At 45.9% G+C, this 13,393-nt stretch overlaps 1 protein-coding gene across 4 annotated transcripts in view; it reads left to right on the top strand.

Annotated features, from left to right (window-relative positions):
• The window catches only part of TENM4 (teneurin transmembrane protein 4), a 1,150,563-nt gene that overhangs the window by 989,449 nt on the left and 147,721 nt on the right, over positions 1-13,393 (top strand). For all 4 annotated transcript variants that reach the window (XM_033948175.1, XM_033948174.1, XM_033948172.1 and 1 more), the window contains one exon: positions 3,275-3,491. In XM_033948175.1, coding sequence (XP_033804066.1) covers positions 3,275-3,491 — 217 coding nt within the window. The remainder of the gene's footprint in view (positions 1-3,274; positions 3,492-13,393) is intronic.

Here is a 13,393-nt window from a genome sequence, read left to right as displayed (position 1 = left end):
TGGGGCTCTTCTCTCTGGAGAAAAGGAGGCTCAGGGGAGATATGATAGAAACCTTCAAGATCATGAGGGGCATAGAGAGGGTGGATAGGGACAGATTCTTCAGACTGAAGGGGACAGCAAATACGAGGGGGCATTCGGAGAAACTGAAGGGAGATAGGTTCAAAACAAACGCAAGGAAGTTTTTTTTCACCCAGAGGGTCGTGGACACTTGGAATGCATTACCGGAGGAAGTGATCAGGCAGAGTACGGTCCAGGGATTCAAACAGGGATTGGACGGATTCCTGAGGGATAAAGGGATCGTGGGATACTGAAGGAGGAGCTGGGATGTAACACAAGTATAGAAAGTTAACCAGGTAATGAGTAAAAACCAACCAGGTCATGCATGTGAAAGACCGGAGGGCTAGGGCTTCGATAGGAAGGCAGGACTTAAATGGGAAGCCAAGGTGGCAAGGGAGCCCCTTCTGATGATTCTGACAGGTCGTGACCTGTTTGGGCCGCCGCGGGAGCGGACTGCTGGGCAGGATGGACCTGTGGTCTGACCCGGCGGAGGCACTGCTTATGTTCTTATGTTCTTTATTCCTAAAGTTGTCTTGCCATTTAACTCGTGCTAAATTCACTACAGCTCCTTAGTAAAAGGAGCCTTTTGTTAGCAGAGGGATATGGGAAAGAATTGCCACTTTGGGCTAGATCAACTTCCGACCACTTAGCAATCCCTTTACGACCTGATTTCCCTCCGACCCGATTCACTAACCTCTGTCCCGATCATCCTCCGATCCGCGCTTGCAAATGAGGGGGAACGGCATTCAGATGCAGGCAGGAAGTGATTCACTAAAATAAAAAAGCAACACTGACTGGGCTGGCCGATCCCAAAAATAAGCGAATGCTGGGTACATAGACAAAACTGCCGAAGACAAAGGCACGCGCCGACAACTGAGCGCAATACAGAAGCGCCGAAGAAAAAGAGTGTTTTTAGGGGCTCCGACGGGGGTTTTGTTGGGGAAACCCCCCCCCCCCCCCACTTTACTAAATACAGATCGCGGCGGTGTTGTGGGGGGCTTGGGGGGTTGTAACCGCCCTCATTATACTGGAAACTTAACTGTTTCCCTGTTTTTTAGGGGGAAAAGTGAAGTTTTCAGTAAAATGTGGGGGGTTACAACCCCCCAAACCCCCCACAACACCCCCACAACGCGGCGCGATCTGTATAAAGTAAAGTGGGGGGGTTCCCCCCCACCCCATCGGAGCCCTTTAAAATAGTCATTTTCATCGGCGCGCACCTCCATGTTGCGCTCAGTTGTTTGCGCGCACCTTTGTCCCGGCACGCTTTTGACCTGACACCGACTGCTGAGGACCAGTCGCTGAGGTTCTTTCCGACTGCCCTGCCTTCTGCCGCCCTGCTTCTCTGCTCTCAGCCCTGAATCTCCTGCTCTCTCCTGCCTGCCCCGAATCTCTCCTGCCTGCCCCCCCAACTCGCCCCGAATCTCTCCTGCCTGCCCCCCCAACTCGCCCCGAATCTCTCCTGCCTGTCGCCCCAACTCGCTGCCCCAACCTCACCCCAAATCTCTCCTGCCCTTTCTGAAGTGCAAGCCCTTGGTTTTAACTCGTGGGTTTAAAGCGGGTTAAAACCACGGGCTCGCAAAAAAAGTTAAAAACCAGTTTTTTTAAAAAAAAAACCTTCTCTGCCGGGCTCGGTGATCCCGGCAGTTGGATGGAGGCGTGATTCCGATCACCCTCATTTGCATGAGGGCAATTTGTGAATCAGCCCCCCGGGATCCGGTCCGTGCCCTTTGGGAATCTAGCCCTTTATCGTTTGAATGTTTCATCATGTAGAAACTGAATGCTTTGAAACTCAGAAGCTCAAAACCCAGTCAAGACCTTTACTTAGCAGAGCATCTCTGTGTTTGCCCAAATGGCTTCAACATTCACGTTGCTTTTTTTTCTGTGTGTTCATGGGTATGTGACTAAAATCCAGGTATACCACCAAAGCAGCACGGATGAAATGTAAGAACTGCCGTCATGAAATAATACAATAGATATTATACTTTGGGGCCTGAGCATTTTGCTGTGGGTCAAAAATTGTATACTTGGTTGTATACAAAGGTGTAGGCACCCCTACTCAAATAGTGTACGTCAATTATTGAGATGGCTTGGGGAAATTCACTGCTTATTCCTAGGATAAGCAGCATAAAATCTGATTTACTACCAGGGATCTAACTAGGTGCTTGGACCTGGGTTGGCCACTGTTGGAAACGGGATACTGGGCTTGATAGACCTTCTGTCTGTCCCAGTATGGCAGTTCTTACGTGAGCCAAGTATAGGACAATCAAGCCTTTGTGACATCACTGATGAAGTTGGTTCTTAGTTATTGGTGGAATGAGGCATTATGACATCACAGTATCAGCTCTGGAATGGTGCTACTGTTTGGATTTCTGCCAGGTACTTGGGACCTGGGTTGGCCAATGTTTGAAACGGGATACTGGGCTTGATAGACCTTCTGTCTGTCCCAGTATGGCAGTTCTTACGTGAGCCAAGTATAGGACAATCAAGCCTTTGTGACATCACTGATGAAGTTGGCTCTTAGTTATTGGTGGAATGAGGCATTATGACATCACAGTATCAGCTCTGGAATGGTGCTACTGTTTGGATTTCTGCCAGGTACTTGGGACCTGGGTTGGCCAATGTTGGAAACGGGATACTGGGCTTGATGGACCTTCGGTCTGTCCCAACATGGCAATTCTAATGTTCTTAGTGTATAATTTTGCGGTCCATTCAGACGTTATCCTCTTACAATCTATGGATCATCTAGACATGTAAACAGCGACATTCTAAAATCTACACTTGGAAATATGACTATTAACATGTATAAATGCCCCTCAAGACTTCTAAAAAGACCTCCTAGAAGCTCACCAATTTGCCTAGAATGGTAGTAAAGCCTCACACCATTTGAGTGTTTTTTAAAAGCAGGCTAGATAAATTTTGTCTAGCATCGTGTCAGGGCAGTGGCTCATCATTTGGTGCAGTGGCTCATGGGAATAAACTTTCTCTGATTACACCGCAGATTTGATAGAAGCCTGAAATAAAGAAATGGCCTTTCCATAGCAAAGCAGCAGATGAATCCAGAGACTAGTGGTCGATGTGAGCTATACCCACTAGTCTCTGGATTCATCTGCTGCTTCTAAAGGAAAGAAAATTAACAGGTAAGACCATAATTTTACCTTCTGTGGTACAATCAATGACGTTTACATTTATCACATGCAGGTATTTCCTTCTTTTGCAGATGGTTTGGTGGACTGTATGGATCCGGATTGCTGTTTGCAGTCTTTGTGCAATGCCAACCTCTTGTGCCTGGGGTCGCCCAACCCCTTGGATATCATCCAAGAGACTCAGATGCCCACATCCCAGCAAAATCTGCTCTCCTTCTACAACAGGATTAAATTTCTAGTTGGCAAAGACAGCACACACGTCATCCCGGGGGAAAACCCCTTTGACGGAGGGTAAGTTAATTTTTTGATAAGGTCTCAAAAGCGACCCCTTGCTCGGCATGCAGTGTGCAGCTTATTTGTGAAAGGAGACTTGCGTACAATGGAATGCTAATACAGTGGGGCAAAAGGGCATGCGTGAAAGAAAAGAAATAGGCATCGGAGCTCCCCAGCGCCTGCGTGTGTGAAATAGATTTCTGGAAAACTGCCTGAATTTTGATGAGTAGTGTAATGCTTTCAAAGATCTTCCCAGAGGTGATCTGCACAGACTGAAAAATTAAAAGTAACTTGTCTGTGCCTAAAATCAAGGTAATCAGTTGGACCTGAAGTATCTAAAAGGCAACTTATGGTTTACTGTTCCTTTGTCGTTCGTCTAGATCAGGGGTGCCCAAAAGATCGATCGCGAAGGCAACGCGATTCGATTGCGTTGCCTTCGCGTTCTACTTGCTTCCCGACTCAGAAGCGCCGAGCCGACCAACTTCCCCCACCAGCATCAATTCTGACGTCGGAGAGGGAGTTCCGGGCCAGCCAGTCACTGCCTGGCTGGCCCGGAACGTCCTCTCCAACTTCAGAAGTGACGTCGGGGAGAGGAAATCTGGTTGGCCCGACGCTTCTGTGTGGGGAAGCAGGGAGAGCTTGGGGCGGCGGTGATATGGAGACCTGTTCGCCGATGGTGGCGGCAGTAGCTTGAGAGCAGGCAGGGAGACAGAAAGAAGGGGGAGCAGGGAGACAGAAAGAAAGAAGGGAAAAAAAAGAAAGAAAGGGGGGACAGGAAGACAGAAAGAAAGGGGGCATAGAGAGAGAAAGACAAAAAGAAAGAAAGGGGAGGGGGCAGGGAGAGAGGAAGAAAAGGTTGGCGGAGGGAATGAGGTCTGGAAGCATACAGCAGGCTGAAAGAAGGGAAGAAATATTGGATGCACAATCAAAAGAATAAAGTGCAACAAGAGACTCATGAAATCACCAGACAACAAAGGTAGGAAAAATGATTTTATTTTCAATTTAGTGGTCAAAATGTGTCTGTTTTGAGAATTTAAATCTGCTGTCTATATTTTGCACTATGGCCCCCTTTTACTAAACCGCAATAGCGTTTTTTAGCACAGGGAGCCTATGAGCATCGAGAGCAGCGCAGGACATTCAGCGCAGCTCCCTGCGCTAAAAACCGTTATCGCGGTTTAGTACAAAAGGAGGGGGTATATTTGTCTATTTTTGTATAGTTGTTCCTGAGGTGATATTGCATAAAGTCATCTGCCTTGACCTCTTTGAAAACCCGCGGAATATAAATGATAATTAACATTTTCTCTGCGTACAGTGTGCTTTGTGGTTTTTTTTAATTTTATTGTTGGTAGATCATTTTGACTTGGTCATTTTAAAAGTAGCTCGCAAGCCCAAAAAGTGTGGGCACCCCTGGTCTAGATGGAACCGAAGTCCTGACTGGGTTTAATAACAGACTTCTCCAGAGTTTACTATTCCTTCAGGACTGTTTTCTCTGAGGGTTTTTTATTTATTTTAATTTTCTCTTTAATTTTTTTTATTTTCATTCTTTTTTTCCTATTTTGATCTTACACTTCTCCCTCTGTGTTCGCGGTTTCAGCATTTGCGCTTTCGATTATTTGCTGTTTTTAACTTGTTGGCTCCTCCCCCAAATGACATCAGCTTGCATAGAGAAATTGCTGATTCCAAGCGTTTATAAAGAAAATTGCTGATTCCCAGCACTTTCTTCACCGTGTTTTGCCTCTCCTTAGGAATAGGCCAGGTCTCTCTCACCATGTTATTTACGGTTTCACCATATTCACGATGGCTTTAAAAAGAAAACAGCAAATAACATATGAAAAAGTTATTTGCGGTTTTTCTGTATTTGCGGGTCTGTTAATCCCCTATCACAGCGAATACAGAGGGAAAAGTTTAGTTCTATCCTCACCATTCTTGGAATTTTGTTATATCTTTTTATTATAATATATTTACTCAGGTACTTTAGCTAGATTGTGAGCCTTCGGGACAGACAGGGACGTTCTAAGTGCCTAATTTATATTTTTATTTGTTGTAAGCCGCATAGAATTGTAGGATATGTAGCATATGAATATTTGAATAAAAATAGATTCACCTCTTAAGTTGAATCTTATGTGTTGAAGCAATGCTTTTTGCAAATGGAAAACTTGATGATTTAAGCACAGCGGCGTTTTTGTACACCGTAGAGGGGATGACTTTTCTGATTTGTGATGGAGTGCTGAATTGAGTACAGTGAGATGAACAGGACAACCCATATAGTATATAGCACGACTGAAATCTCTTCCTTCCCTAGAAAAACAAGTTGCTGTTTCGTGTGTTATTTAACTTATGATCGCTGGCTTTTACTCCGATGCTCATAGAATTCACTTTTTCTGTGCATTTAAGCCTATGTTGAATAAATAGCAGTGGTGTATATTAGAGAATGACACGGGGAGCGATCCCCGCGGGGAACCGCGGCGTGGCTGCGGTTTGGCTGCGGGCTATGGAGACTCCATAGCCAAATCACTGCAGACAAGGGGACAAAAGTTTTCACCGCCCGTAAAAATGGTGAAAAGATTTGTCCCCGCAGGCAAATGTATCCCCTTCTACATACCGCGATTTACCGGGTCTTCACCGTGTGTTCGGTTCACTTCGGGACGGGTGTCTGATTTTTTTCCGGCGGCCATGCTTGTCGGCCATGTGGTCTCCAACTCGTCTCTCTCCACCCGACTTGCACGTTGTCTGACTCCGCCCCCTTCAATATTCTGGCTCCTCATTAGTCAGTTCTTTCCTGCTCAAGAAGGGGACCAATCGCTACTGCCACACATGATATTTAATGGGTTGCAGTAGCAATTGGAAATCGGGGGATTTCGGAGCTGAGAGGCAAGCCCAGGATTTTTTTTGGAGTCGCTGCCTGGATTGGAGAGGAGTCACTGCTGCAGTCTTGGAGGAGCTGAAATTTCATTGAAAACTTCGGCGCTACAAGTAGAAGAAAGGTGCACACTTTCCTACTACTTGCCTGCCCAGGGTTGGCGGCGGTGGGTGTGGGGGTGGGGGGGATTCTTTGACCGGTTGGAGACGGGAGTCTGGCTGAGCTGGGAGCTGGTTCTTTTTTTTTTTTTTTAATCTGAGTGGATTCTTTGACCGGTTGGAGACGGGAGTCTGGCTGAGCTGGGAGCTGGTTCTTTTTTTTTTTTTAATCTGAGTACTAGTGTAGTAGTGTGCTTTGTCCATTCCCATGGGTTACTGAATCCTATTCCTGAACATGTGCTGCAAGAATGGAGGAATCCAGCACATGTTCAGTATGTAACCCATGGGAATACGTTAATAAAGATAAGTATATAAAATCATACCTGTTTGAGGCTTTTATGCATGCTGCGGTGAGGGGGCGGTGAATGGGATGACAGTGGCGGTGACGGGGCGGTGAAAGGGATGGTGGTGACGATGACGGGGCGGTGAAGGGAACGGCGGTGACGGGGCAGTGCAGAGGATGGTGGGACGGGGACGGGGCGGTGACGGGGACAGATTTTTTCCCCGTGTCATTCTCTAGTGTATATCACCAAATAATGTAAACAGGAAGTTCTCTGTAAGGCATCCTCAATGGACTTTGCTAGGGTTACCATATGGCTCCAGAAAAAGGAGGACGGATTGAGACATAAGAACATAGGAATAGCCTTACTGGGTCAGACCTATGGTTCATCAAGCCCAGTAGCCCCCAGTGGCCAATCCAGGTCACTAGTACCTGGCCAAAACCCAAGGAGTAGCAACATTCTAGAATCTCAGAATAGCAACATTCTGGAACCCTAAACAGTAGCAACATTCCATGAGGAATCCCCAAAGAGTGGCAACATTCCATATAGAATCTTAAAGAATGGCAAGGTTCCGGAATCCCAATGAGCAGCAAGATTCTAGAATCCCAAGGAGTAGCAATATTCTAGAATCTCAGAATAGCAACATTCCGGAACCCTAAACAGTAGCAACATTCCATGAGGAATCCCCAAAGAGTGGCAACATTCTATATAGAATCTTAAAGAATGGCAAGGTTCCGGAATCCCAATGAGCAACAAGATTCTAGAATCCCAAGGAGTAGCAACATTCCATGTTACCGATCCAAGGCAAGCAGTGGCTTCCCCCACGTCTTTCTCAATAACAGACTATGGACTTTACCACCCGGGGTTTACTAGAGCTGCTCTGAACTGCACTAGCACAGTTATTTCCAGAAAGCAGGAAACAAATTGCATTTTGCTCATCTGCAGTGCGTCTAAGGCAAGAATTTAATTTTCAAACACCAGAATCCACAAGACAGAAAAGGAAACATAGTCTTATATCTAGGGGGGGGGGGAAAGCTTCCTAAATAATATTTTCTGTAGGCTTGTTTTTTAACAGCTGTGGGAAAACTGTAAGAGCGCTTCAGACCAGCAAAAATTGCTCATTTCTTGGGCTGCTCAATTTCTTTTGAAGCGGCATTGGTTGCAGATGTGGCGTCTTCCTGGCCTTCCTCTGCATTCCCACATAACCAGTGATGATAGGCGCTGGGATGCTGGCTTGCCTTCAGAGATGTTTGTTGTTCTTTCAGCCTAGCCATCAAAAGTGGCGGTGTCGACTTACAGAGCTCTAAATTTACCTCATACTGTGGGCACACATGGCACTGCCTATGCGCTGGAACGGGGTGAAGACTGGGATGGGGCTAAATTCTTCTTGGAGCCCACAGCATGGAGTTCAGAGAGAGATCTCTTCTAGAGATGCGCCCTAACCAGTAGGCAGCTCGTTCCTCTGAGTGACCTTCTCTCACCCTGATCTGAGCTTAAAGGTGAATTGCTCCTCCTAGACTGAAGGTACCCAAAGGCACATGCTTTACTGTGAGCCTGGTCCTATGAATGACGCTTGGATTAGGCGCAGTAATCACGATGCCTAACTTAGTTCCATGTGGAAAAGAGACGGCTGAGGGGAGAGATGATTGAAGTCTACAAAATTTGGCACCATACCATCAATCGACAAAAAATACATATAAAAAAATAATAAATAAATAAAAAAATACCTGGAACCTAATTCACCCTACCGAAACCGATTACCTACCAAAGTATGGAAACAGAATATTTGATATGTATAGTAATGTAACCTGATTTATCTTCCATTGTTATTATGTCTACACCCTCACTCTGTCATTAAGTCTATACCCTCAATCTGTATTCTCCAATGTCATGTACCCTCCTGGAAATGTCCAGCTCTCTTCTTATGTAATCCGCTTTGAACCGCAAGGCACAAGCGGAATAAAAATCACTAATGTAATGTAATGTAATTCTGAGTGGTGTAGAACGGGTACAAATGGATCCATTTTTTTCACTGCATCAAGATTATAAAGACTAGGGAACACTCGAAGTTACAGAGTAGTACTTTTTTTTTCTCCTTTTTTTTTAACTAAATCTTTATTAATTTTCAAATGTTAACAGTGCCATACAATGAATTTAAACATAAACACTACACAGAACGCACTTTAAATACACAAATAATTCAAAAAAACAATCATTTTCTCCCCCTCCCCATAATTAATAGAAGAAGTACATATTTAATTTCAATAATATAGATAATTAAGTATAGCAAACAATAATACATTCCCCTCACCCTCACCCACCCACCCTGGATGTGTAAGGAAGTCAAATAAAAGGAAAGGTACATGACAGTTCTTGTGACTCAATAAATGCAGTCACTGGGCTCCACGCCATTTGGAATGCGTTACTATATCCCAATCATTCCGCGTTCATTCTTTCATACTTGTAACTGGAACATAGGTTTGCCCACCGAAAGTGTAATTCAGTCGATCATAACTCTTCCAGTTACGTGTAACCATCTGGATGGCTATTCCCGTCATTATCAAGAAAAGCCGGCTTTTATGTCGATCCAAAGAAGGTTTAATATGTACCGCAAATTATGGCTTCATAAGTCATTGATATCGATGACCCAAGTACAACATTGATTTGTCCCCAAATTGACTTCCAAAAATTAAGTATCAATGGACAATAGAACAACAGATGATCCAACGTCCCTATATTAACATGATAATGCCAGCATCTATTAGATTTAGAACTGTCTATTTTTTTGTAAACGAACTGGGGTCCAAAAAATCCTATGCAACAAGAAAAACCAAGTGTAGTACTTTTAAAACCAAAAGGAGAAAATATTTTTTCTCTTCAGAATCACAGGTCCCAGAATCACAGGTCTTTGGAACGACCTTACTACCCCGCTGCGGAACCAGGGCTCCCTCCAATTATTCCGCAAGCAACTGAAAACCTGGCTTTTCACTAAAATGTAATTCTATCCCCCCTTACTCTTCTCTTCTATATGTAAGTTCATGTAAACCTTTTTTTTTTCCTTCTCTTCCTATATTTTAAGTTCTTGTAAACCGTGCCGAGCTCCACAACATCCGTGGAGATGATGCGGTATATAAACTTAAGGTTTAGTTTAGTTTAGTTTAGTTTAGTTTAGAAAATAGTTAAGCTCTGGATGTGGTGAGAGCGGCTAATGTAGCTGGTTTTAGAAAAGGTTTGGACAATTTCCTGGAGGAAAAAGTCCATAAACTGCTGTTGAGACAGACATGGGAGAAGCTGCTGCTTGCCCTGGATTGGTGCCACGGAATTCTGCCACTATTTGGGTTATGGGACCTTGCTACTTTTTTGGGTTTCTGCCAGGTACTTGTGACTTGGATTGGCCTCCGTGAAGACGGAATACTGGGCTAGATGGACCATGTTTTTAATTTGTTTAAATGGTATAATAATTGATTGTGCCATTAAAAAAAATCATTATTTTAATTATTAATTTTGGTTGCGCATGGATATCTGTGTGGTGCCTATCAACACCTAAGTTTAGGCACCTGAAAAGTAGGCGTGGTTAGGGGCAGAGAATAGGTATGGTTGACTTAGTCGTCATTAGTTGTCTGAGGTAGGCGCTGTGAAATTAGCCGCTGAAAAAGTTCTCAGCCCAACCAAGAAAGTTGGATCAGTCTCCACCGAGGGTTATACACTTAGTCCAGTGATTTTCCACTTTTTTCGTTCTGTCGGAAAAATACGGAACGAAAAAAAGTGGAAAACCGCTGGACTAAGCGTTTAGACCTCGATGGAGACTGCCCCAACTTTGTTGGTCGGGCTGAGAATTTCTCAGCGACCTCTCGTATACCGGCACCCACCTCTAGGATGCCTGGCGATACCCAAGTCTGCTTAGGCGCCACTAGGCATGATTCCATAAAGGACATCTTGCGGTTGATTGACACCCGTGCAGAGCGGCACCTACAAGTCATGTGCCGTTTATAGAATCAGCCCCTGTGCGCCCAGTGGAAAGTACGGCCCTGATGCATGCTACATATTGGAGCTGAAAGGTGCAAGCTTGCATTTTCATGAAGGTTCTCACTTGATTGATTTAAGCTTTTAAATAATAAGTGACATTTATCGGATAAGTTTAGGAGGTTTTTTTTGTTATGGATAGTACTGGGGTTTTGGGGAGAGAGCCAAAAAGAAAAAGAGAACCCTTTAGCAGGTCGGTAACAAAATGAGTCTATTACAAAATGAATAATGTCTGAAAACCTAATGAGGTCTGTAACATCCTTGTGCAATACTGTTCCGGAAAGTAACTTGAGGACCAAAATATGCCAATCCTGGCACTTTTCTACAATCAGAGCTTCCTTAGGGTTTTTCAAGACATTCTGTTTTTATAATGAACAATGATTTGTGCTAATAATCTCAGAACATGTCAATCTGTATATTCTTGGGAGCTAACCTCAGGTTAATTGGGGTTGCTTGTTAAGCAGCATTTTTGTCTTAATTTAATGGGGCTGAACCCTGATTGTCAGAGGCTCTGGATGGCAGGTCCCAAATGCCAAACACTGAGCTTTAAAGCTCCGAAAATACGGGCCGATGTAGAAGCATGAAGTATCCAGAAGATTCATAAACAAAGTCTGGCATTCGGTAGGTAACGCTCACCGAGCGATCATGAAATAATGTTCGAGGTTTTAGAAATCGAGCCCTCTGGATTCAGTACCTTCATCAGTCTGCAAACCAGCACTGCAGTCTTCCTTCTCCCTTTCCAGATACGGCCTTTAGTTATGGAAGCCTGTATCTGGTCAAGGATATAAAAAGACTTGAAGCGGTCCAGAGGAAAGCGACAAAAATGGTAGGGGGTTTGCGCCAAAAGAAGTATGAGAAGAGACCAGAAGACCTCAATAAGTATACCCTGGGGGAGAGGAGGGACAGGGGTGATATGATAATACAGTAGACGTTGAAATACTTGAAAGGCTTGTGCATCTGAGGACTCGGTTGCAAGGGCGTCGCCAGACACATAATTTTTGGTAGACCTGAGCCCAAAGTGGGTGAGTATCAGTGGCGTAGCGAGGGACGTTAACCCCTGGGGCAGTGGCACCCGGAACCACCGCACCATGCCCCCCCTTCCCCGACGCTTGTACCTCTTGAAATGTTCGATGATGCGAGCAGCATCCTACGCCTGCTGCTCATGCCAGCCTAGGCTCATTTCTGACATCACATCCTGGACCTTCGACCAGGAAATGACATCAGAAGGAAGCCAAGGCCAGCACAAGCAGCAAGTGAAAGATGTTGATTGCACTGGCGAGTGTTTAAAGAGGTACGTGTTGGGGGGGGGGCAGAGAGGAGAGGTGCCTCCCCCCCCTTCTACTCCACTGGTGAACATGGCAACCCCCTACTCCTTCTCCTCCATGCAATCTAGTGTCTCTCAACTCCGTGCCCCGCTCCCCCAGTAACTCTTAAAGCATTCAGTTCTTTGCCAGCAGTGAGAAACGACTCACACCTGCACACACCGGCCGTGAGTGCTTCCCTCTGACCTGGTCCTGCCTGTGCGGAAACAGGAAGTTACATCAAAGGAATGGCTCGGTTCTGGTGAGTTGCTTCCCCCTGCCGACAAAGAACTAAAGGCTTGGAAAGGTACCCCGGGTGGGAGGGGTAGAAATGTTGCTGAGAGACCTGATCGCCTATAGAGAAGGGGAGATGGAGAGATGCTGGGAATCTTCAGCTGGCAGGGCTTGGGAATCCCCACCAGCAACTTCACAGCTGTGTTGCCGCTGGATGGGCCTGAGCCCAAAGTGTATGGGCCTGAGCCTGGGCCAACCTGTTGCTCTGCCACAGCTGGATTAAGAATCCCTACATTAGGGAAATATAGTGCATCTTGTCTTGCTTGCTTTGTCTTACTTGCTTGCTTTGATCTAGTCGAGCTAAGGAGAATCAGGTGTCCAGCATGTTTGCATAAAATTGTTGTTTCCCTCAGTGCCTGGAGCCCCTTTAGAGAATATGCACTGTAGTTTGGTACAGTTTAGCTCAGGGGTGGGCAAACTTTTTGACTCGTGGGCCACAATGGGTTCTTAAATTTACAGAGGGGCCGGACCAAGAGCATCTTTCTGTCCCTCCATCCCTCCCATTCCCCTGTGGAGCAGAACCCTTGCCTAGCTTCCATCCCTCCCTCCCATCCCTTGTGCAGCAGAACTCTTCCCAGCTTCCATCCATCCCTCCCTCCCATCCCTTGTGCAGCAGAACTCTTCCCAGCTTCCATCCATCCCTCCCTCCCTCCCATCCCTTGTGCAGCAGAACCCTTCCCAGCTTCCATCCATCCCTCCCTCCCTCCCATCCCTTGTGCAGCAGAACCCTTCCCAGCTTCCATCCATCCCTCCCTCCCTCCCATCCCTTATGCAGCAGAATCCTTGCCCAGCTTCCATTCTTCCCTCGTGCAACAGAACCCTTGAGCACCCGCAGCCCAGCCGAACCCCGGCCGACCCTCCATCCTTTCCTCCCATCCGAACCTCGCCGACCACGAGCCCTACATATCTCCCTCCGGAGCAGCATCGGGCCAGCAGCACTCTAAACAGGCTGCTTCGTGGCCTTCTCTCATCGAGGCCATCAGGCTGCTTTGCGGCCATCTCA

The sequence above is a fragment of the Geotrypetes seraphini genome, chromosome 6 (assembly GCF_902459505.1).
Source record: "Geotrypetes seraphini chromosome 6, aGeoSer1.1, whole genome shotgun sequence".
Lineage (NCBI taxonomy): Eukaryota > Metazoa > Chordata > Amphibia > Gymnophiona > Dermophiidae > Geotrypetes > Geotrypetes seraphini.
The sequence above is the reverse complement of the archived record's forward strand: the minus strand, read 5'-3'. Positions and strand labels throughout refer to the sequence as shown.